Here is a 25176-nt window from a genome sequence, read left to right on the forward strand (position 1 = left end):
GAGTGCCTGCTGAAAATATATAGAAGCTTTCCAACTGATTCAGGAGGAAAATATTCTCTCAGACAGGATAGCATCAAGGGGAAATGGTTTTAAACTGAAACAGGGGAGATTTAGACTGGACATAGGGAAAACGTGGTTGTTTTTGTTGTTTTTTTTCCCCTCACAGGAATAGGGCAGTGAAGCACTGGCACAGGGTACCCAGAGATGTGGTGGACGCCCTGTCCCTGGAGACATTTGAGGTCAGGCTGGACAGGGCTCTGAGCAACCTGATCTAGCAGTAGGTCTCCCTCTTTGTTGCAGGGGAGTTGGACTGGATGACCTGCAAAGTAAATGCAAAGACAGGAAGTGAGACAAGCGCAGCAGCTATTTCTTGAAGAACTTCTCTCAGAATCGTTATTTCTTGTGCTGTGCCACATCAAGCTTGCAAAAACAAGCACTGCCTGGGAGGAATTGCTTCTTCAGAACTGGAATAGGGCACTGTGGCTGCAGAACTTCAGGATGACCACATCCACTGAAGATCTGTATGGCTTTGTACTGGCACCTGGGAAGTGCACAGCTGTGACCACCTCATTTGTTTGCTGGACATTGAAGGCTACTGATAAGTTCACAGACCTTACAGTAGCATAGCCAGCCTCAAATAAACATGCCAGGAAGCCGAGAAAAATGGAAAGAGAACCGTAAGTTATGTTCCCAAGGTTGAAGAGCTTTTATTCCAGGGTTCATGAAAAACACCTGAGGTACAACTGTAACACCACGATTTTCAGGATGTAATAGCTTACTACTGGAGAAGGAAAAAGAGTAACAACAAGCACAGCTACTAAAATCACTCAGACGTCACTCCCAGAGGAGCCACCAAGGTATTAATATTCCTTTAGAGATTCTGACAGAAAACAGAAATCCCAAAACTATCCGAGGATGGTTGAATCGCTAGTAATAATCCGTAGATGTCAACAGAGTATGGTAAAAATGAGCTCTAAATAAGAGGCAGAAGAGAGTAAGCAAGTCAGTCTGTGAGTGACAGTGCTTTCCCAGTGCTTTCCTCATTGTGTTTCTTTTGCCTGATACAAACCGTGAGTAAATCACAGCCCTGAGATTGTTTGTCAGAACAGAAGATTGTTTGTGGTTTCAAGGAATGGTGTGCTATTCTCCTTGCTGAACAGCTCATAGAGTCAGTAGAACACTGTTTTCCAGGGTGTATAAGGCTCTCTGGAATTATATGTGAAGATGTGAGTCTTCCAGAAGTGGCTTTTGGACTGGATAGACTGATGTTGGCATTTGAACTTAGCTTCCTCAGACCTCTCCCCATGCTCTTTTTGCAGGAGTACAATGAACACAATTGAGTCTCTTCATCCAAGAATTGTGTAGCCTTTTTTTTTAGGTAAAAGCTGGGAGCAAAGTAACATTTATGCAGTTTGGTCAGTCAGGAGACTAGGACCCCAGCATGACAGTGAGTGATCTACCCAGTCTCTTAGAAATTTTAGTAAACTGGAATTTAAGAGGGAGGACCCTTTACTTGACACAAACCCTACTGATTCCTCGTTCTTTCTCTTTCCAACTATTGTCATCACCTCTCAATCTTTTTTTTTTTCCTGGGATCAAATAGCATGTTTCATTCCAGCATACCTAGCTTTGCCACAGCATCAGGGACCAGCATGACACATTTACTCCTTCTGGTTTGTTATGCCTCTTTGCTCTATACGTCTATAGTGGAGAAGCAGCTGAACTGTGCTTAATGGTATGCAGATTGTCAAAAAGATAGCAAAGAAAAAGGATCTAAATATGCCCAATGCTGTAGCTGTACTTTCTCAAGGATACAGTTTGTTGATTTAGGTATGCTTCCTTTCTGTGAAGAAAAGCTAAATACTAAGTAAGAGATGAATGTCCAAAAAGAGAGCCAATGGCAGAAGGAGGAAACCTTGGTAATACCCTGCCAACACTTTTCCCTGTCTTATTACAGAAGAGTGAATGGCCCATCAGTGGTTCATCTCTACGTGCTGAGGGTCCAGGGGCACAGTGGTAGTGAGGGGAAAACCAAATTTCAGGGTTGAGGATAAAGGCAGTCTGTCCGGCCTTGTTCCAGAGCTATCCTGGAAGAGCCATAAAGGTGACAGACCAGGTGTGAAATCCACCCACACAAATCAAGGGGAGCAAGGGGATCACTTCAGGGTCTCATGGGGCTTATTGCCTTTGGCTATGGGATGCAGTAAGGGATGCCAGTGAAGAATATTTTAGGACTGCATGAGACTTGTGGGATAGTTATGGGAAGAACCAAAAGCAAGGAAAGGGAGGGATTTACGTGATTTGGGAAGGAATCGAATGGAGGAGAGAAGAAGAGGGATAAAGGCATATAAAAGGCAAGTTGCTGGCAAGAATCCTTGTTTGGATGGGGCAAAGGCCCCAAGCCTTTGCCTGACCATTTCTTCTCAAGTTCTATTTTCCTGAGTGAGGGACTCTATTCTGTGTGTGTGTGCTTTGTGTACAGAGGGCAAAGCATCACAAACTGGAGCCAGACCATAGAACACAGTTACTAGCAGCTGGAAAAACAAAAATGAGTGAACTTAAACTAGCGATTGTTCCTGTGTGAGTATCCATGTGAGTACGAGCACTTGCAGGTGTGAAGGTACATGAGAACAGTGCAGTGTAATTCCTAGATCACAGCCTGAACCAGTAGTTGAGCATGTGAGTGGCTGAAGTCAGGGAAACCAAGATCCACCCTCTCCTTCCCCTTCTCAGCAGTGCTTCTGGGAGCATGTATGCAGTCTGAGTCTGCATGGTTTTCTCAATTCAATTTCCTCTGCACAGCTTGCTAGCCACTGTGCCCTGAACCCGTAGCATTGCACAGGGTGCAGAACCACTGTACCATAGTACAGGACCAGACACTTGGTCTTGTTGATCTTCATCCTACTGGCTTCAGCCCATTGATCCACATCTTTCTGTAGGGCCTTCCTACTCTCAGGCAGATCAACACATCTCCCCAGCTTAGTGTTGTCTGCAGACTTACTGAGAATGCACTCCACTCCCTCATCCAAACCATCAGTAATGATACAAAACAGGATGGGCCCCAGTACTGAACTCTGGGGAACAACACTCACGATCATGGCTCTGATGAGCTTCAGTGTCCAAAGTAAGTATCTGCAAGGTTCAATTAAGTAAGAGTTTTATTTGTGCTCTCACTCTCTTAGGAGGAATGTGATAAGGGCAGGAGGGAAGCAGATGTGGAGCCAGGAGGCAGTCTGGGTGTCAGTAGGCATCAATGGTTTCCTGGATCCAGTCAAGGTAATTGCAGACCTTGGTGTAAACTCCAGGATAACCTTTCAGAGCACATCCATATCCCCAGGACACAATTCCTTGCACTTCTCCATTGCACACAACTGGTCCGCCTGAGTCACCCTGGAGAGAAAAATTTAGAAGCATAAGCTGATTTAGAAGCAGAATCTCGTCTGGAAAGACTGTGACCTGGTACAAAGAATCTAGGGAATGCACAGGGAAATGCAGCAGGCCCTGAGATGGGAGCACAGGCAGATACCAGTCCTTGTTTGCTGGACTCCCTTAGTTCCTAACAATTCACGGTGACTATATTGTTTTCCCAGCAGATCTGGCTGGACTTGCTATTTTTGGTGAAGTCCATGCAGCAGCCAAGCCCTGCTGGAAAGACACTGTGTCAGAAAAGAACACTAGATGATAAGGCATCCTCTCTAGTCCAAGGGTAGTGAGGCGCTGGAAGAGATTGACCAGAGAAGTTGTGGATGCCCTATCCCCCTGGAGGTGTGCAAAGACAGGTTGGATGGGGTCTCAGGGCAGCCTGATCTGGTTGGCGGCAACCATGCCTGCCTGTGGTGGGGGGTTGGAGCTCAATGATCTTTAAGGTCTCTTGCACCCTAAGCCATCCTATGATCCTATGAGAAGGCCTAAGCATGCTGCCAAATGTTGAAACACACCATACAGTCTGGGGCACCCTGTGGTTGTGTGGCCCAGGGCTCTGCACCAACATCAGCTCTTACCTGGCATGAGTCTTTCCCACCCTCCAGGAACCCGACGCAGATCATGTTGCTGGTGATTTCACCCGGGTAAGCCTCTTGGCACTCTTGGTCACTCAGAATTGGAGCATTCAGGCACTGGAGAAGTTCAGGGTAATAGTCTGCCAGGAGAGTAAGGACAACGTTTGTTCTTTCCCTGAGACCCAGTACTGTCAGTTAACAAAAAGACCTGAAGGCCTATCTGCAAGCCATCCATGAGAGCTATCCAGGAAAGTAGGGTATAGCAAACCCTTAAGCTACAGGAGCAAATCTGACATGCCTTGTATGCTGAGGCATACTGGCAGGGCAGTGTGGTGACCATGCAGGCAGAACAAGGAAAGAAGTCAGGTGAAATGTGTGTGGAGTCTCATGAACATGGTGGAAGAGCGGGAGAAGCGCAAACAGCTGCTTGCAGTGCGTGCTGATACTCACAGCCATTGCTCAGTGTGTTTCCCCACCCTGAAATCAGGCACTCGGTCCCCGCACTGGCACAGGCACTGGGCAGAGCTATGGGTTGAACGTCAGTAGTATATTCCACTGCAGATTCCAACTTGATCAGCATAATGTCATTATCAATGGTTCTTGAATTGTATTTAGGATGGCGAACGATTACTGATGAACTCCTGACTACTTCACTGTCTTCCTGCACATCGATGTTGTACTCTCCCAGTCTCACTTGTATACGGCTGCAACATTGCCAACAGAGAAAAACAGCAGTTAGCCGTGGGTTGAACAGTTTCATGCCCCATGGGGTATGCAGAATCTTGGAAGAGAGTAGGAGAGTGCTGCCCTAATCAAAGGTTGATGTGTCACAGAGCTCTAAAAACTTTCTGATGTTGTGGAAGACAGAGTCTGGAAAGCCTTGCCAGGTGGGCATCCTGTCCAGCGGATGACAACAGCGGATCCTGTCCTCAGCTTGCAGCTGTGTCAGTGGAGGATGGATGGATGGAGGACTCCAGACACCTAGAGCAATGCTTCAGAAAGGGAGATTAAGTCTCCCACTGCAGGGAAGCATGATCCCTAAGCTGTGTTCTCTCTGCACAGCATGTCCTAAATTTCGGACAAAGAAAGGTCCACAGGGAGGATCTGAAGGAATGAAAAAGAACAAAATGGTAATAGTAAGCCATGCAAATGGGGACAGAAAGGCATGTTATGGTGCACAGAAAAGGATGATAAGAGTGCAAAAGTATTGGAAAGATCATGTAGAGAAGTGAGACCAAGCGTAGAGTTTCTCCTTTGGTCCTCAGGTATACCATGCATTGTATTGCCCCATTGGATTGTAATCTCTCGTGAGGCACCTGAGTTCCAGATCTGATGTGTTTGCAAGATTTGACTAGAACCTATCCAGATACTCAACCCAAGCCATACTTACGATTTATAGCAGTGAGCCGCTGACAGGACCCACTGGCTGTTGATGAGGGAACCTCCACAGAAGTGATACCCAGAGTTTAGGGACACCTGGTAGGGAACCGAATGCTCTGGACAGGTGTAGCCTCCCACAATCTTGTCATCATTAGCACCTCCCGGGAAAGCAACTGCAAGAGAGAGAATTGGGTTTCACAGCTCCTGGCCTGACTCCATTCTCTTCAAGTGTAGCAACAGCCGGCGAGCTACAGACAAAATAGCAAGAGCCAAAGGAGCATGAAACTTCAGAAATCTTCACACAACACCTGAAACATCCTGCTGACTTCTTCCATCCAGTGCTGCTCTGAAATGTGAGGCTTTGTCTTTACCACCTCAAGTCAGGAAGAGAACAAAAAAGTAGAAGCTGCCAGAGAACCTCACAAATTAACTGTATGCAAGCTTCACTGTGTTCCTTCCATTTGGAACATTTGGAACAGAATGCAACAGCTATGGCATGGTAGACAGCTCGTGGTGGTCATCTGTGTAGTGTGCAAATTGGAAGAGGGCAAATGCACTTGAGAATGTTGGCAGAATTAATCTTAATTAATCTAATCTTCTGGGGGGAAAGAAGCAATGAGCAAGGGAGAAGGGAAACGCTGGCAGCAAAGGAATCAGGGTAAACAGGAAGACCCCGTGGAACTGGAGAAGAACGCAAGAAAGAATGTCTTTGAATGTATGAAACGATGTATCTGAATGTGAGAAAGAACGTGTTTGTTGAAGCCAATGGAACAGTGGTAGCCAACCTTTTTTGATCGCACATCCCTATCAGCAAAAACCCTTTCAACACTCCTGTCCCTCCCTGCAATGTATGTATGTTCACTCATTTGCAAGTTATGTATACGTACTACCACAATTCTAATGTTTTCTTCCCACACCCTAATGGATCCTCTTGCATATCCCAGGGTGCACACTCCCCATTTCAGAAACCACTGCACAAGCACGTTGCAGGTGAGAAGCCTGTCTCTGACCACCAATTACAGATGCCAAGTGCAGAAGATACAAAACCCATCCCCAGACCCTTCCTGGCCTTCATCAACTCAGGGACTTGACATTTGTTGGTCAGGTGGGACGTCTTTCAACCTTGTAGCTTTTGAAAAATTTTTTTATGCAAATATGTCCCCCCACTTTGTGAGGCTGTGTAAACCTTTTGCACCCACAAAAATACTGCAGAAAGGGATTCACAGCTTTCCTAAAAGAAAAAAGTTTGGTGCCAGACTACCTACCTTTGTCACATACTCCCTAATTCTTGTACAGAAAGAGACTGCCAGCCCCTCATAGTTTTGTATGCCCCTGTCATATCCTACCTTCTCTGTCTGTCTAGGAGGCTGATATAGAAGAAGAAAAGCAGAATAGTCTGCCACTGGAGAAAGGCGAAATGCAGGTAGAGAGGGAGAGCTGAGAGGTTACGAGAGAAGGTAAGCTGAGCTCAGAAGCTCATACCAGCTGCTCCCAGGAAGGACACAATCAGGAAGAGAGAATTCATGGTGCTTCCACCATCAAGCTCTGTGACATGTACAAAGACTGGCCTCAGAAACTCCTCCGCTTTATGCTCCCAGAGAGCTTTATCTTTGCCAGCCCACGGTCTCCCCAGCTTTAACTTTCCCAGGGCCTTGCATCAGCCTGGACAAATTTACTTATTTTATCTGAGTGCAGTGATGATACAGCTGACTACAATACCTAAAGCAGAAACACGTATTTCTAGAAATGCAAGCTGACGTTGCTTGTTCTTTGGTAATATCTAAGAAAGCTGCCCTCCATTCAGCAGCCTGCCTTCCTCAGTGCCTCTGGAGCCACCAATACTTTGCTGCAGCCTCACTGCGTTAAACAAGATAACTGCTTGCAGATGGAGTCGTATACCTCAGGAGTTTATTTTTGGAAAGAGCTGAAAAATGGGCCTATGGGATGTCCTCTTGTAGTGGGCAGAAGAGAGTATTTACCATTCATGAAGCAGTATATCTTCTTTAAAAAGAGGAAGAGGGTGGAGAGAACACGTCAGGATTTTAACCTGAACTCAGAGGAGTTCATTCATCATCCAACAGAATGGCCTGAATTCTTCACAGAATCACAGAAACACCAAGATTGGAAAAGACCTACAAGATCATCCAGTCCAACCGTCCACCTATCGCCAATAGTTCTCACTAAACCATGTCCCTCAACACAACATCCAAACGTTCCTTGAACACCTCCAGGGTTGGTGACTCCACCACCTCCCTGGGCAGCCCATTCCAGTGCCTGACCACTCTTTCAGAACAGTAATATTTCCTAACATCCAGCCTAAATCTCCCCTGATGCAGCTTGAAGCCATTCCCTCTAGTCCTATCACTGGTTACATGAGAGAAGAGGCCAACCCCCAGCTCACTACAACCTCCCTTCAGGTAGTTATAGAGAGCAATAAGGTCTCCCCCGAGCTTCTGCTTCTGCTGCAAGCTCCAGCCTTGGCCTGGGAAAAGGTCTGCAGTGTCCTCTTGTTTATTTAAGCAGGTAGCATAGAGAGGCTTACAGAGACATTTCTCTCTAAGGGCATTACCAGCTGGCCCCCTGTAATGTGTTTTGTGCTGTTGAGAGTGGCTGATTAGTTATATTAAAGGGGTATAGAACAAGAAAGAAATGAAAGAAAAAAGAAAAAGTTTGTTTTTCCATCAGGGCTTCCTGTGACCTTGGGAGGAAGCAGGTGTGCTGAGGCCCGACCTGGGGCACAGAGTGCTGCCTGTGGGCATGCTATTTTGCTGTTCTTTATGATCGACTGACCATGATGTTAGAGTCCCACATATCACTGCTGAGGTGCCTGAAATTCTTCTAAGCAGATTGGACGATGACTGCCCACACAACAAGTGCTTCCCCACAGGAGAAGGCAGCTCCTTCCCTTAGTCTCAAAGGGAGCCTTATATGGGTTTGTGTGCATGTTTCTGTATTAGGGAATATCTGCTTAGGCATCACTCAGACCAAGGTGTGTTCAAATTCTGCCTGCACCTGTCCGTCACAACGGAAACACCATGTGGGAGCAGCACTTTGTGGTTTCCTTTCTCCGGATGTGAAGTATGTGAAAGAGCCTTGAATTCACCTCCTGCTTTGTACTTTACCACACCACTCTCCTTAGTGCCATCTTTGGGCCTGTGGGAAACTAGTAACCAAGAACCTAGCTGTGCTTCTATAGCACTAATCCTGAGAGGTGTCTAGTGCCTTTCGTCAGCCAGCAGTACCACAGTTCTTAATACTAGGCTATGGATTTGTGTTTCTGAATGCCTTTCATCTTTAAGATAGATGCTGCTGCATTGCTTTGACAGACCCTCTTCCCTTCCAAGAGTCCGGGCTAAATTCACCAACTTTGCCCTGGTTTTCTCTCTGCTCTTCTCCTGCCCCTCTCCAATCAGTCTCATGTTTTACAGAGACTCTGTCTCTCCTTCAGGCAGGGTGAGGATTTTGTGTAAATGCTTAATGCTCTTGCTGCATTGTGTGATCACTCATAGCACAGAAGTAAGTGGCAGCATCCTTGGATGTCACATTCTTGATAGTCATAATGGAGAGATTGTTCTTGTCCCTGCTTATCTCAAACTTGGCTTCACTGTAACCTTCCTCATAAGAATTCTGATGCCACCGAGAAGTGCTGGCTATTAACTTCAGATTATTTCTTGAAAGCTGCTGGTACCACAAGACGTAGGCAAGCCTGCCAGAACAGGTGAGGTCCACACTCTCTCCAGCTCTCTTGAGGGCATATTCTGGCCTCTGCGTGACAGTGTGTCCCACTCCAGAGCCTGAAGGAGCGAGGGAGAGAAAATGAGAAAAAGAAAACACAGTGGCCTCACAAACTCTTCACCTTGCACCTGCCCCACCTGGCCAGTAAGAAAGCCAAACAGCGCAGATGGACCTGCAGTTTCTCACCAGGTAGAAGAGCAAGCAAGATGGTCAGCATGACGAGGAGCAGCTGTCCCAGAAGAGAATGAGGGAGGAGAGAGAGGCTGAAGAGACTGATACCCCTCGCCTTGTTCAGATTTTCCCATCAGCTTGGGCGGAGGACAGAGAAGACACGTTTCACATTGGAAAATGCTGTTGTTGAGCCATGAAAAGCAAAAGCAAGCGTTTGTGTGGCTGTGAGATTTGTCTGTCTTTGGCCCGTCTGCCAGAGAAGCAGAGATCTGAGCTCATGACAAAAAGGTGGGAGTGTTTTCAGACCAAAACGTTTTGACTGGATGTTGCTCTGACCGTCATTTCATCTTTGTGCATGTCTGGGCCTATCAGCCATGGACCCAATCAATGATTTTTTAGCTGATGTTCAGCAGTGGCTTGAATTCAGGACAGCCTTCCCAAGTTCATTATTCCACTAAATTTACACACATTGTTCCACTCTGGAGAGGCACTCTTAATACATGAAAAACAATTACACCTCACAACTCAAGACTTCTGCCAGACAGAAGCAAAAGATAATTGAGACAAAAAATTGTGCTCCGTTTAAGAAGGTCTGTTGTGCCAGACCTGTTAAAAAGCCTTTCTTCTGACAAAAGCCAGGCCTTAGCTCCTGGACAGTCAAACTATTTCAGAGACTTAATGGGAAAGGAAAGAGTCTGTGGAGACCACCAGAGCTTATTCTGTGATTACTCTCTGTTGCGGAACTCTGAGTCAAGGCAAAACCATGCGTGTGCTGCTGGGCAAAACAGTCTTCTACTGTCAGCCCCATGAGAGTTTCTCTCTTGTTCCAAGATGAGCATTTTCATTCAGAGTAACTTTTCTGTCTCAGGAAGGAGAAAAAGGTTGTTCAAAGGACAAACATGGAAGACACAATGTGAGAGCTAAGGTGTTTCTGTTGTGACTTGTGTAACATTGCTGCCTACTGGAAAGAAGGTGGATACACAGCCCGGAGCTAGACCACAGATCACAGGTACCAGCGGCTGGAGAAACAAGAGTGAACTTACTAACTTCCTCTTGTGCCTGTGTGAGTGTCCATGTGAATGTAATCACTTCCAGGTGATTATGGGGGCACGTGAGACCAGGTACGAGTAAATGCAGAGAGTGGAATCGAGGGGCAGTTAAGGGGCAGGCTGTGAGTCACAACACAGTGGTGGAAACGATACCAACTGTGCGTGAACACGTATGTAGTTTATTTCAGAACGGGCATCTTATGCAGTTAGATTTCACAGTACGTCACAAAGACTTGGCTTGGTGGTTTCTTCCTACGGCAGTGGAAATAAGCCACGACTTTAAGGACCGTGAGTGGGACAGGGATGCTGCCTTAGAACTCTTACCAAGAAAGACACTGGGAGGACTTTGTGTGTGATAGACCTGACATTCTTTATGCAGGTATGAAACATTCCATCAGGAAGAATTTATGCAGTAATTAAAATTACATTCACATCCTGCCTGTTCCTCCTTCTACTCTTTTGTCTTCAAACTAGGAATGCTTCAGACTTAGCTCAAAATCAAAGAGAACGCTGAGAATGTGCAAGAAGAAAGACCACAGGGTTGTCAGAAATGTACACACAACTCGTCCAAGGATGGAAGGGGTAAACTGATAGGACAGAGATTGTCTTACAGCTTATCAGGCTGCAGCACAGACATAGGTATGAGGCATAAACAGATAGATGTAGCATGTATAAAACTGATGCTTCATGCAGCAGAAATCTGGACTGTGTAAGCAATTTCTGAATAAAAGGATCAATTTCTGAATAAAAATATATCTATATTTTCCCGGAACATGATTTCATTTTAGGTCACATTCTACTATATCCCACCTCTCTATTTCTACTCAGATCTTGTTCTCTTCAGTTCCGGATATTAGAACAACCTTTCCAGGCACAGTGAGTATCATTGTATGTCTGGATTTGATTGACAAACTTTAAGAACTGTCATGACTGATAGAGGGTGAACTGCTGATCAGAAAAGAGGAATTCAGCAATGAAATGGAACCTGCTGGACCTCTCTTGGACCAGGTCCTCAGCAGCCTATGTTTTGTGAGTAGCCACTTGACCTACATACCATGATCCTGTGCTGAAACTACTCCCTTCTGAGGGAAGGTACTGGAGAGGAGTTTATGTACAGAACGCAAGTGACTTTGAAGTGTTGTGTCCAAACTTGAGGCACAGAAATAGGTAGCTGAATGGTTCTTCTTCACAGACATGAGATCTAAACGAAAGTATTCCTGGCTTATCCGCTTAGCTTCGTATCCAGTGTGAATATCACCTTTATATTCCTGATTTGCTCCATAGGAATAATAGATTAACTGCAGCCCTTTTCCTGGCTGCTGCAGATACCAGTACATATAATTGTGATTGTCATTTTGACTGCATCCCAGGGTAGCACTCTCATCTTCTTTCAGTACCAGACTTGAGTTTTGTGTTATCTTAGCTCCTGAGAGACAAAGCAAAAGGAACACAGTTAGAAAGCAGACTGCATTCTCCCCCCAGCAGAACAGGCAGGATGTCTCAGCTGGTGCCTTACTTGCTCCAAAGAAGCACAAGACCAAGCACCAAAATGTCCACGTTCTCATTTCTGACTGAGAAAGCAGAGAGCATGCCTCGGTAAGGAACTTACTTATATAGGTCTGTTTCCATTTCCCTTAAGCCAATAGCAACGACCTCTGCAGCAGCCAGATCTATGCAGAAAAGCAAGCTTCTTCCTGCCTGCAATTTGAAGGAAATGCACTGTTTTCAGAGTGCCTGCTGAAAATATATAGAGGCTTTCCAACTGATTCAGGAGGAAAATATTCTCTCAGACAGGATAGCATCAAGGGGAAATGGTTTTAAACTGAAACAGGGGAGATTTAGACTGGACATAGGGAAAACGTGGTTGTTTTTGTTGTTTTTTTTTCCCCTCACAGGAATAGAGCAGTGAAGCACTGGCACAGGGTACCCAGAGATGTGGTGGACGCCCTGTCCCTGGAGACATTTGAGGTCAGGCTGGACAGGGCTCTGAGCAACGTGATCTAGCAGTAGGTCTCCCTCTTTGTTGCAGGGGAGTTGGACTGGATGACCTGCAAAGTAAATGCAAAGACAGGAAGTGAGACAAGCGGAGCAGCTATTTCTTGAAGAACTTCTCTCAAAATCGTTGTTTCTTGTGCCACATCAAGCTTGCAAAAACAAGCTCTGCCTGGGAGGAATTGCTTCTTCAGAACTGGAATAGGGCACTGTGGCTGCAGAACTTCAGGATGACCACATTCACTGAAGATCTGGATGGCTTTCTACTGGCACCTGGGAAGTACACAGCTGTGACCACCTCATTTGTTTGCTGGACATTGAAGGCTACAGATAAGTTCACAGACCTTACAGTAGCATAGCCAGCCTAAACTAAATGTGCCTGGAAGCTGAGAAAAATGGAAAGAGATCCTTATGTTCTGTTCCCAAGGTTGAAGAGCATTTATTCCAGGGTTCATGAAAAACACCTGAGGTACAAATGTACCATCATGATTTTCAGGATGTAATAGCTTACTACCGGAGAAGGAAAAAGAGTAACAACAAGCACAGCTACTAAAATCACTCAGATGTCACCCCCAAAGGAGCCACCACAGTAAAAAATTTGCCTGAATGTTAGAGTGCACACACTCCAATCATGAACCTTCCTTCTGCTCAACCTGTGTACCATTCTGTTGTTATGCTAAAGACAAGTTTTTATGAGCTGCCCCTGTTCTGACCCCATACAACTGGATTTCCCCAGATATGGATATAAAAGAAGCCTGCATTACACAAACATTACAATCCATGTAAATAAGGATATCCAATAGGAGGCTATTTGTGCTGTTCCTGTAACGCTCATATTTCTGCAGTTTGAGTCTAATCTGTAGCATATCGATTTATTTTCTTTCATCTTCTTCAGTTCACTCCTCTCTGTACTGTTGGAGGAAAAACTTTTGACAACAGCCTCTCTCTATCCCCATAGGTTTTTTTTGTTTTTTTGTTTTTTTGTTTTTTTTAAGAATAAATTTAATATTTACGGTGGAATAAATTTGATACTATTGGAAAGTGTGAGATGCTTTTGCTTTCCTTACACACGATGGAATTTTACAGCTTCGGTAATTTCTGCCATTCTTATTATTATTACCGCTACATGTCTTCTTCTTTTCCACACAAGATCTCTTGTTTTGTTTCTCAATTTAAACTATCCCTGTATTAAAGCATTGTACTAATCACAGTTTAAACCCCAGGACATTTATAGCAATGCTGGAGGATTCCCTGATCTTGCCTGTAACAACAAGGAAAATGTCTATCTTTGGAGGACCTCTGTGCACCAACCCTCCATGTCTCTCAGAAGTTTGATCATGAAATGGAGCAGAAAAAAGATTCAAATTTTGTCTCTTTTCCATTTCAGCATCATAACTTCACTTCTGTTAACAATCTTTTGAGATTATCTTTTGGAAGCTGACATGATGAATTTGAAAGCTCCTTGGAAAACAGATTTTTGTCAAACATATTAAGACTTAAAACACTCAGCGTTTTAATCACTGTCTTTAACGGTCCTTCTGGGGATTTCAGGAGTTCTCACTGTTTGTTATCACTGTATTTGTGTTTACATACATTGCACTCATATACATCAACTTGTACTGAGATTTTTTTGTGGAAAAAAATCACTATTGTTTTTTTTGTATCAAATTTTATTCCCCTGAATATATTTATTCTTAAAAAAAAAAAAAAAAAAACACCAGAAAAACAACAAAAAACACACCCATAAGTATTTGTTAGATTGACACGATCGTTTAGATTAAATGAGTGAAGTGCTTTCAAATAGCAATTGAGAGCATTCCACATTCAAAGAAATTATCTGAGGAGATGGAGGGCCACATGAAGTAGTTTCTCACACTCATTCATAAGAAACTGACAGAAATGATGTATTTTTTATTGTAGGTAAGATATCTTTCAATCCACTACGTACAATAAAGCCTGCTTTCCTACAAATGACACCAGCAGAGAGATCTCAAAGGGTTACTGTGAGCAAATGCTGCAAGGAAACACTCGTCTTCCAAAACGCAAACGTTTCTTTGTTTGGAAAGTTTTTCTTTGAAATAATTAAAGAGAACTCTATATCTTATGAAAGGCTTATGATTAACTGTTAGGTTGTTTGTAATTACTATCAGTACCTTCTAATGCCTACATTTGGATCTTCAAGTTTTCCACTGTTTTTTTTCCCTGGACAAAACCTTGGGTTGAAGATAAGCCATTTCAGAAACTGTATTTCTAGCAGCTCCCGTTGCCAGTCCACCAGTCTGGGATCGAGGCTGTGTCACGATCATGAAATACTTACTGTTTGTCACCTTTGTTGGTGTGGCTGGTGAGTACATTTTACTTAAATTACTTGCGTAATTTAAAATGAAACTTACTTCTGAGGAAACTTGTAGCACAGTCTGTCACGAGGAAGTGAAGTCGAGTTTACATTTGCAAAAGGCTTAAGGCAGAATGCTTCTACCTCTTTTGACTACTAACTGTCCATCCTGAATAACTTCTTTCACAAGACATGCATGCCACCATGGTTCTTGACCTGGGAACACTAAAGTGCTTACATAGATTAAAAACAAAAACAAAAACGACAGTATACATTGTATAAATTCACGACTCTTCCACTGAAGATGCATTACAAAGTACCTCTGACCAGGAAGTCCTGAAGCTACTGCAAATTCTCTGATTATGGGAGAGAGCTGTAAGGAAATACCACTGCAGTCTTGTGTTGTACTTTCATTGTCTGCTTCTACAGACAAGATCTTGGGACAGACAAACCTTTTATCTTATCCAATAAGAACGTTTCTATACTATGAAGTTCAGCCTGAGAAATAGCATCCAGGGCTTTAGACGCAAATAGACGGGCTGCCAATCTAAATTCAATCAGCTTATTTTAGGGAGAAGCCAACAAATGCGTGTTAGAGTTGGCCATAACTGCTGTTGCGTGCTTTTGTTTAGAACCAGAACCCATCTGCAAGATGTTTCGCTCAGTCATAGGGCCACAGAGTTCCTTATGCCAGATGTTAACGCATGCTATCTCTTATTTTGCAGTCGCCCTCCCCGTCAGCGATGGGGATGATGACAAGATTGTGGGAGGCTACACCTGTGGAAGGAGCGCGGCACCCTACCAGGTGTCTCTGAATTCTGGATATCACTTCTGTGGAGGTTCTCTCATCAGCAGCCAATGGGTGCTGTCAGCTGCTCACTGCTACAAGTCGTGAGTGGAAAAATATATATTCCATAATCTACCTCTTTTCTCCAGTTCACTTTTAACAGGAATGTACAGCTATGAGATCCAAACATCTAAATAACTCGGTTCTCACAGAAGACAACTGAGGAATGAGTGGGTCATTCAGAAAGGTGGGCTGACGCAGTACGAGTGGTTTTCCCCTTCTGCAAATGCTTTTCTGAATGCAGAGTACCTTCTGAAATGACAACACAGTAATCCAGCAAGTAATGTGCGCGGTCTCCTAGGAGCGGCATTAATTTGTTAAAGCTGAATTGCAGTAGAATAGGAAGAGGAATGATCTCATGCTGGTAGCAGTTTGTCTTGCAGGATGTTTGTACTGGCCGCTACACAATCCCTCATAAATTCACCACCAGCACTGGAAATAAGATCTCAGCGTAGATCCCGAGAATTTGTTGCAGGACAAGAAAAGAACCCAGCATGAAAATACTGTTAAGACCCACAGCGATAGGCAGCTTTCTCACAACCGCAATGTCAGTGGCAGTAAAGTAAGTGACATTCCTTCCTTTTTCCAGTTCCATTCAAGTGAAGCTTGGGGAATACAACCTGGCAAGCACAGACGGCAGCGAGCAGACCATCAGTGCATCTAAAATCATCCGCCACTCTGGCTACAATTCCTACACACTGAACAACGATATCATGCTCATCAAACTGTCCAAAGCAGCCACACTCAACTCCTATGTCAGCACAGTTGCTCTGCCTACCAGCTGTCCGTCTGCTGGAACAACATGCCTGATCTCTGGATGGGGCAACACACTCAGCAGTGGCAGTAAGTGCTGGGTGGGAATGTACAGCGTCCTGAGCACCCTGGAGATGGTCTAAGATCTCACAGTTAAGTCCAAACAGTACAGGGTAAAGAACAGAGAAGTGCTGCACAGCAAGCAGCCTTTTTGGAGAACGATTTTGAATGATCAGTCCATGTAGGACAGCAATCAGTTAGCTGCTCTGATGGCAAGACTTCAAGATTTTTAATCTTGTTCTGTTTTGTGAAGATGGAATCATTGAAGTCATTCAAGTGCCCTTCACTAAGATGTCCACTCTTTTCCACCAGTGGTCAGAAGCGCAGGTGGAGACCAGTATCTAATTCTCTGACCAAAACAAACCTGCACCAGAGCAGAAGGTACTTTGCCTGAGACCCAAGATTTCTTCACCGTGTGTACTGTCAGAGCAGTTCTTAGTTCTAAATCTGCCAGCTGAGGACTTTTCGATGCAGGGTAGAACAGAGGGCCCGCAAGTAGAATCTGTTTCATCTAAACAAATGGAATTTCAGCACAGAAGAAAAACGAGGACTGCTAAAACAGGGTGTCCGGCAATGACTTTTCTGTTAAGAAAGGAGTTTTTTTCAGGCTCTGAAATTAAATCAGATACGCCATCAATAATTTCTCTCTGTTTTCTTGTAGCTCTGTATCCAGATGTCTTGCAGTGTCTGGAAGCCCCTATACTCTCCTCAAGCCAGTGCAGCAGTGCTTACCCTGGTGAAATTACTAGTAACATGATGTGTGTTGGATACCTGAATGGAGGGAAAGACTCCTGCCAGGTAAAACAGCTGCCTCTCCAATCTGCACCTATCCTGTCCTCTCCTAATAGAGGATGGTATCATGTGAGAAATACTCAATGGCATGTTTGAAACCATTTTTTTAACTAGCGATGAAGGCTTAGTGTAGAGGTCGCTTATTGAATTGCTATGGCACTTGGACAGCTCAATACAAAGGGAAAGAGTGCTCACCCACGTCAGAAGAGTCTACGTTGGCAGGGGAGAGCTCCACCAAGGAGGGATCTCCAGGAAGAGACCCTTACCAGTGGCAGTCAGCCCTTAAATGAGGTCTAAGAGAGGTGCAGCCAGGCTCCATCCCTTCCAGTTGCACAGCTGAATTGCCTTCACCTGTGCTTCCAGGGCTGACCGGGTCCTTTCCCCAGGTGCTCAGTCAGTGATTCGGGCCATGACTCAACAATTTCCATACAGTTGGCAATTTTTCCACTCAGTTCATCTCTATTTATCCTTATTTATTTAAGATGTGGAATGCCTCTGCCCCAATTCTCCACGTGCAGAGGGTGCTAGCTCTTGCACTTTGGGCTACTGAAAATGGAGAAGTGCTGCACCGGAGAATAAGCAATAATCACAGAGGCTGTAGCCTAGGATGCACATGTTAGGATCGGATTTGATGAGAATAAAACATCACTGTACCAATATCCAGGAAATTTGGAAAATGAACACACCTGGCAATTGCTCTGCTTGCTGCATTTGCCTGATTCTGTGGAAAAGTTTTGCAGAATCATGAGCAAGAAGAGTTTCGTGAGCATCTGCCAAGAACGGCAGCCATGAAAACTAAGTAACTTACTGCTGTCTGTGATGCTTTAAAAGTACGGCATGTTAGCATCAGGTGTAGAATTGTAAGCAGAAATTGTCTTTGTGAGAAAAAGTCTCTCTCTCGAATCTCAGTCGTTTCTGGGAAATATGGCTTATTGCTGATGCCGATAGCATTTGCTGAGCATCTGTATCTTTATCTGCACAGGGGGATTCCGGTGGCCCAGTAGTCTGCAATGGTCAGCTGCAGGGTATTGTTTCCTGGGGTTATGGATGTGCACAAAGAGGTTATCCCGGCGTTTACACTAAGGTTTGCAATTACGTTTCCTGGATTCAATCAACTATGTCTTCCTATTGAGACGCTCATTTTACGTGACCTGCTTTTCCTCCCCCTCATTTCCTTCTGCCTTGCAACTGGATGTACAAACCTTCACAAAAAATAAACATTTTCAGGCAGCCCATCTTTGTGCAGAGTTCCTCACATTACTTCCATGGGTTATCACACAGGGAACACAGACAACCAATATCACTATCTATCAACCTACCTAATGTTCGTAGTGTATCTCAACTAGAAGAAGCTTGGGACAATTTTTAGCCTCAACTTCAGGAATCCTTCAGTCAGTTATGCACAAGCATTTTGGAGTAGAAGATATTTTCCCTTTATAATCATAAAGTCAATGCTACGCATCCACGTAGAACAGCTGAAAGAGTGTGGTGAGCTACAGAGGCAACATACTTGTATTACAGAAAACAGCTGGCAGCAAAACAAACAATCCCAATCACCCCCAACCCACAGTCATAGCACTGAACATTTCCTACAGCAAAATCACTGGAAGCTCTACCTGGGGAACGAAGGCAAGCTCTTGCTAGGGCTTGTTCTCTTATTGTACCAGTACTGTGACCTACCAAGGCTATTTTACCAAATTGCTGGGACTTCTCTCCATAGCATTTTGCTCGTTGGACATGCTGGGCTTTCTGAGTTTACCTGGAACAGTCAAAAGAACAGAGATGCTCCTGAGCTTTGGTTTTAAATTCCTGCTGCCCCAATCAGCCCCAAGAGAGTCCATGAATAAAGTGCCAAAGTTGCCCGTGGGCTGTGCAGCTGTCTCCTCGGGGGAAAGGAAATGGAGAAAAGGAAAAAATGAGAGAAAAATCAGATGAAGAAAAGGCGAGGAGAAAAGTGGGGCACAAAGGAACAAAAGCCGTTTTCAAATGGAGAGGTTTTTGCTTAGCTCTTTCAGATGATTTATTGAGGATTTATTGCTCTTAGATAAGCAATAGGTGCCTGAGCCAGGAAAAAGTACAACATACAAACGGGATCATAGCATGGTATCCCACTGCTGTGAAAGTCCATGTTGAATTCGTTCTCAGCATCTTCCTTCATGGCTTGCTTTCTTTCCGGAAAAATCATGCTTGCCTTCAGTCTGTTTGTACCAGGAGGCAGAGTTCCTACCATGGAGCTGCTGGCAGTCGCAGGTTTTCCCTCCATGGCCAGTGTGAGTGGAGACTTACATAGCCTTGCCTGGTATTATCAGCCAAAAAGCAAATTTGTTACCTGATGTGCAATGAGCCAATTCCCACACACGTAAGAGAGATATTTCTTCTAATTTGGGCCCAGGTGCTGGAAAGTTCCTCCATGAGGAACAATCGGTTTTGAATTATCAGACCAAGTAAGACACTCTGCTTGATCAAAGTATTTTACGTTTCTGTTGATTAAACACAGACAATAGTCCCTTCTTTCTAAGCAAAGACATGTTTCTCCCTTCACGGAATTATCTAGATCTGTCTGTGTCCACAGCAGGCCCACAGGCCCAGAAAAGAAGGAAAGAGAAAAAGAGTGTCAATGGTTCATGGGCCAGCCTGGCCCGATCTCATGACTAATGAGGCAGGGGATCCATGGACCCGCGCCCTGGCAGAGGGAAAAGGGTAAGAAGATGGGTATAACAACAGAGCAGCAGCAACGACCTGAGGAGGAACGTTAGTTTACTAAATATGACATCAGAATGCAAGATAACAGAACAGAACACAATCCTATTGGAATAGAGGCCAACAAATCAAACAAAATGAGAGAGAGACAGTGTCCAAAACGAAGACCTTACTCTAAAGCTGCAGGCAAAAAGCAGCAAGGCAGCACGCGCTTCTCTGCAGCGACCAAAGAAAGAGAGGCTCCCAGGAGCTCCACCTCCCTTCCTCTGGGTGCAAAGTCCTCTGGCGAATTTGCCTCCTTGCCTCCCCCTCTGAGAACCAAGCACCCAGAAACAGTGGTCCACGGAACTGGAACATTAACTCTGTAACTCCCAGTGCTTTGCATGATGTTATGATGTGGGATACTGACAACAAAAAAGTCATAAAAAGAGAACACTCCCCTCTTAGAAGGTTCAGAAATATCCACCCGCTTTCATATGTTATCAGAGGGATGAAAATGTTGGAGGAGAGTGAAGAGGACAAGGAAGATGGGGGAAAATACATGTTTCTGTCTGTACACAGAGCGCATCCTTGACTAGGAGGGCTGGGCGTGTTGAGAAGAGTTGTTTGGAAACAGTCCCTGTCCTCTGCCACTATCTACTCCACGTCTCAATGCCTCTTGTGGCAAAGAAGAAATTCCACTTTCTAGATTTGATATTCAAGACTTGATATCAAAATTGTTGAAATGTTCTTATGGGCTCTCCCTTCTTACCTGTTGGAACATCATTCATTTCACTGGTAGACCCTACCATGAAAAGGTAGCTTACAAAGTTGTTCCCCTTCTGTGCTTGCCCGGGGTATGGATGGAATGGGATTTCCCGTATGGAAGCCCGTGAAGTACTGTGCTTTGCTCAGGCTGATATCACACCAAAGTTTTACCTATTGCTTGTTATCAAAGTCTGGGAAGAAAACTCTCTAACTCCGCTGTGGTGTTGGAAAGTGACATTAATTTAGCTCACCATTTGTACCGGCCAGCTTGACAAATCAAGCATGTGCTCTCGGAGTTCAGGTTCCACATTTACACCGTTAAAACATACAGGTGCAATACGTTTCCCAGAAACATCACACATACTCATTCTTTCCCAAGAACTCATGAATACATGCTAACGTCTCTTCGAGCATGCGCAGCGAGGCTGTATGACCACCTCCTTCACCCCCTTTATTTCAGCAGAAAGGTAGATCATCGCGGAAAAAGCCGTTGCGAAGGGACGTGCCTGACGTTTGGCAATGGGGAAAATCAAGGGGAATGCTTAAAAGGAATGAAGGAGTTATCCTTCAAGGGCTTGACAAGGCTGGCTGCCCAGCTGAAGTGCCTCTACACCAATGCACACGGCTTGGGAAACAAGCAGGAGATGCTGGAATCTGTTGTGCCACTAGAAAGCCACAGTATAGTTGCCATCACTGAAACCTGGTGGGATGATTCGTATGTCTGGAGTGTGGCTATTCAGCTGCTACCAGCTGTTCAGAAGGGACAGACAAGGAAGGAGGGGAGGTAGTGCTGCTATCTACATCATGAAAGGAAGAGAATGTGAAGGCTTATCCCTAAAGTATAGTCATGAGCAAGTCAAAAGCCTATGGGTGATGCCAGAGACTGAGGCAGCAAAGGAAGCCTTGTGATCAGTGTCTACTACCGGTCACTCAATCAAGCAGAGCCTGTCAATGAGGTCTTCTCCCTCCAGCTACAGGAGGCATCGCAACTGCCAGCACTCATCCTGCTGGAGGACTTCAACCAAGACACAATTCTTCCCGTTATCCAAACAATCTGCAGGGCTACTTTTCAGTGAATGCTGACAAGTTTAACAACATCATATGGAGAAGGGTTTGCGCTACGCTGCTCCAGCCTTCGTGTCACAGTGTATCTTGCTTTGCACAGAAATAAGTGCCCGAGTCATTGAGTAGGACATGATCTATCGTCACCGATAAGGAGTTCGCCTTAGTCCCACTACTCTGGAAGCGGCTTTTGAATTCCTCCTCAAAATCTGCCTTGGTACCCTCCACTGAACGTACAACCAGCTTCAAAGTGGCGTTCTTCCCCACTGGCAGCTTGTACCAGAACATGGTCCAGGCTCCACTCTCCTTGTGCGAACAGTTCAGAGTCAGAGAGTCTCCCAGTCGGACAACTGAGTCTGGGGTTTGCTGAAGAGCCCAGCCTGGAAAAGGAAAAAAACTGTGAGAATGGAATGGGTTCAAAGAGACACAAAGACACATGCTTGAATTACTAGATGGGATGCCAGCATGTGGAACACTGTCCCATTTCTCTGAAAGAGACATACAGGAGAAAGAAAAATATTCAAATATACTACTAATAATAGTTTATACTTTTTTTTTAATACTAGAAGCACTGCCGTTGGCTGAAGTATTAAAATGTGACAGAAAAAACCAAATAAGTAAATGTGAAGATCTGCAGAGTTTTTTGAGTAAGAGCCTGAGGAAAATTTCACCTCATTCATTGCTCATCCTCCCCAGGAAGCCTTGAGGAATGGAGCATTACCAACAACTGAACGCACTGTTGGAGCACCAGCAGAGGAAACAGTGAGGTTTCTCAAGGGAGAACAAAATTTACTTACCTGTAGGAGCCAGGAAGGCCATAAGAACCCAGCAGAGAAACATGGGCAAAGTCTTATCTTCTTCAACTGATCTGCCTGTGGTGACAGCATTGACCTAGAAGCTCTGATGTGTGAGGAGGAAGCCTTGAGGAAGGAGGAAATGCATGATGTTGGAGTGGGCAGGACAGCGTGAGACCGCCCAGAAAGCAGTTAGTTAGAAAGCAGCCGGTTGGCTGGGAATTGTGTGAAATGCAGACAGTAGAAGGTGGCACAAACACTGAACAGCTGGCTTGACGTGTGTGTGTGTGTGTGTGTGTGTGTGTGTGTGTGCAGGCACAGGAACGTGCTGGGACTGATGGGAGCCTGAGTTTGAGACAAGGCATAGGGCTGCTTTGGGGTTTTCCTCTCTTCCTCTTGAAACAGCTGAGATCTTCACAAAAGAGTTATATTAAAAAAATAAAATAAATAAATAAATAAATAAATAAAAATAATTAAAAAAACAGCAGAGAAACAGGGCTTTGTTATTTTCTCCTACGCCCCACATCTAAGTTCCTGAAATTTCAACGATCCTGACCACAAACAGTGCAGTGCTGGATCTTCTCTGTTCAGCCCTATGCTGTTCATGCCATGTTTGTGCTTTGTTCATCATCCTGCCTGCTCTGGGCTGTCAATGGCTTCAGTGTGAGAGTCATCAACTTCTTTGCAGGAGTGTAGAAGAGCACCTCCATCCTTCTACCTTCCCCCTGCTGACAGCTGGGTCTCTGACTGCAGGCTGTCTCATTCAGTAAGCACTTTGAGACTATTAAAGTGCACTGGTACTCGACACTGAGAGGAAGGGCATTTGCTTCACAGGGACTGCAAACATTTGGGCACAAGAAGTAAACAGTCAGTGCAGGTGGTGAGGGGGCATCAGTCCTGTGGGAGAGGCGATGAAATAGTCTGAGGAGACAGCAAGTGTGACTCAGAAAAACTGTGAGGGAAGAGAAAGATACATCCTCCCTCGGCGCGGGCAGGAGTGTGAGATTGGACTCCGTGAGAATTCCTCTGCTTGCACTGCATCTGTGGTTTACAAAAAGAGCGTGCATGCTCAGTGTAAGCTGTGATGTGGGTGCAGTGGGGAAGCTACTGTACTCAGCCAGGAGGGTGAGGGCCTGCTATTCTGTATTTGCCGTCCTGCTGCTTGCATGCACAATGGCAGATCACCGTAACACTGCACTGCTGCAGCACCTGTAGGAAATTCCAAGGAAGGAGACTGTCTTAATCACTGCACAGCTTATTGGAAGACTGAAGAAAGGCATCGCAGATTAGGGTCTTGGTGTAAAACTCTCTGACTCCAACATGGTGTTAGAAAGTGGCATTCCTTTATTCCTCGTGACACATACTGGGTGACTTGACAAGCAAGCACATGCTCAGAGTCCAGGTTCTACATTTAAACAGTTAAGACATACATATGCAGTACACTGGCACACACGTTCGTTCTTTTTCAAGGACTCATTCATATGTGCTGATGTCCCTCTAGGCATGCTCGGCAGCATCTAGCGTGGCCACCTACTTCTTCCACATTTTCCACCAACAGCTTAATCACTGAGACCTCTGACTAACTTTCAGCTGTCTTTCCCCAGTTTGGAAAATTCCCATTGCTTAATAAGCCAGGGTGTGCAACTTTTAAAGCAGTACGTGTGGCATTCAAGATATCCTTGCACCTATTGGGTGCAGTAGATAAAAGTAATCTCTTATGTCACCTGTGCAAAATTATTGAGAACAGGACTGTTCACCCACTGGAGTAGAAATGGAAAGTTTTAGAACTATCTCTCATTGGTTTCTATTGCTAGACTTATATATTGATTCTTAAACCAACATACTAATTCCTAGTGCTGAACAAATCAACCAATATCATGGTGGAATCTTCTTTCCTTCTGGTTCATCTTCTTTGCATCTTTGTTGACACTCCATTTGATCACATTTCCCACCCTACCATGGAGGTGGTGTGATCTCCACTTTCATGTGGTCTTAGTTCAGGGTTGAAGAACGGGAGAAGAACGGCTTGAGAGCAGCCCTGAGGAGAACGATTTGGGAGTGACATTGATCGTAATACTGTGGAGGATTTCCTGACCTTGCCCTCTAACAATAAGGAAAATGTCTATCTTTAGAGTGCCAATGTGCACCAACCCTCCACGTCTCTCAGAAGTCCGATCATGAAATGCAGCAGTTCATGTACTGGAGAGGAGTTTATGTACAGAAAGCAAGTGACTTTGAAGTGTTGTGTCCAAACTTGAGGCACAGAAATAGGTAGCTGAATGGTTCTTCTTCACAGACATGAGATCTAAACGAAAGTATTCCTGGCTTATCCGCTTAGCTTCGTATCCAGTGTGAATATCACCCTTATATTCCTGATTTACTGCATACGAATAATAGATTAATTGCAGCCCTTTTCCTGGCTGCTGCAGATTCCAGGACATATAATTGTGATTGTCATTTTGACTGCATCCCAGGGTAGCACTCTCATCTTCTTTCAGTACCAGACTTGAGTTTTGTGTTATCTTAGCTCCTGAGAGACAAAGCAAAAGGAACACAGTTAGAAAGCAGACTACATTCTCCCCCCAGCAGAACAAGCATGATGTCTCAGCTGATGCCTTACTTGCTCCAAAGAAGCACAAGACCAAGCACCAAACTGTCCACGTTCTCATTTCTGACTGAGAAAGCAGAGAGCATGCCTCGGTAAGGAACTTACTTATATAGGTCTGTTTCCATTTCCCTTAAGCCAATAGCAACGACCTCT

General features: G+C 44.8%; 2 protein-coding genes and 3 gene segments (V, D, J or C); 1 reads left to right on the forward strand and 4 right to left on the reverse strand.

Moving 5' to 3' along the window:
- Window positions 1-3240: 3240 nt before the first annotated feature.
- LOC125690537 (trypsin II-P29) lies at window positions 3241-6903 on the reverse strand. The gene is made up of 5 exons (XM_048938946.1): window positions 6861-6903; window positions 5389-5551; window positions 4449-4702; window positions 4002-4138; window positions 3241-3390 (listed from the first exon to the last, which is right to left on the reverse strand). The coding sequence occupies exons 1-5, from the start codon at window positions 6901-6903 to the stop codon at window positions 3241-3243; spliced, it is 747 nt and encodes a 248-aa protein (XP_048794903.1).
- A 1949-nt stretch (window positions 6904-8852) lies between these two features.
- LOC125695845 (T cell receptor beta variable 20-1-like) lies at window positions 8853-9632 on the reverse strand. The segment is given in 2 exon segments: window positions 8853-9172; window positions 9300-9632. Coding segments are annotated over 2 exon segments (351 nt in total).
- Window positions 9633-11347: 1715 nt separating this feature from the next.
- On the reverse strand, window positions 11348-25093 carry LOC125690543 (T cell receptor beta variable 19-like). The segment is given in 2 exon segments: window positions 11348-11759; window positions 25036-25093. Coding segments are annotated over 2 exon segments (429 nt in total).
- Window positions 14055-25176, forward strand: part of LOC125690512 (trypsin I-P1) — a 30653-nt gene continuing 19531 nt past the window's right edge. Inside the window, exons 1-5 of one of the 2 annotated variants that reach the window (XM_048938897.1) lie at window positions 14055-14669; window positions 15386-15551; window positions 16097-16350; window positions 16982-17118; window positions 18095-18306. In XM_048938897.1, the coding sequence (XP_048794854.1) occupies window positions 14630-14669; window positions 15386-15551; window positions 16097-16350; window positions 16982-17118; window positions 18095-18244 (747 nt within the window). In that variant the 5' untranslated portion in view covers window positions 14055-14629 and the 3' untranslated portion in view covers window positions 18245-18306. Of the gene's footprint in view, window positions 14670-15385; window positions 15552-16096; window positions 16351-16981; window positions 17119-18094; window positions 18307-25176 lie in introns of those variants that run through there. The other variant, XM_048938925.1, reaches the window with a different exon arrangement.
- LOC125690563 (T cell receptor alpha variable 20-like) lies at window positions 20479-22549 on the reverse strand. The segment is given in 2 exon segments: window positions 20479-22001; window positions 22419-22549. Coding segments are annotated over 2 exon segments (345 nt in total).

The sequence above is a fragment of the Lagopus muta genome, chromosome 1 (genome assembly GCF_023343835.1).
Source record: "Lagopus muta isolate bLagMut1 chromosome 1, bLagMut1 primary, whole genome shotgun sequence".
Taxonomy (NCBI): domain Eukaryota; kingdom Metazoa; phylum Chordata; class Aves; order Galliformes; family Phasianidae; genus Lagopus; species Lagopus muta.

What these genes read in the sequence shown, in the direction of transcription:
- LOC125690537 (XM_048938946.1), bottom strand. Translation starts at nt 6,903, where the DNA reads ATGAATTCTCTCTTCCTGATTGTGTCCTTCCTGGGAGCAGCTG. An exon ending in GTCCTTCCTGGGAGCAGCTG is followed by an intron (nt 5,552 to 6,860) that starts GTATGAGCTTCT and finishes TCTCTCTTGCAG; the next exon opens with TTGCTTTCCCGGGAGGTGCT. An exon ending in GCGGCTCACTGCTATAAATC is followed by an intron (nt 4,703 to 5,388) that starts GTAAGTATGGCT and finishes GCAATGTTGCAG; the next exon opens with CCGTATACAAGTGAGACTGG.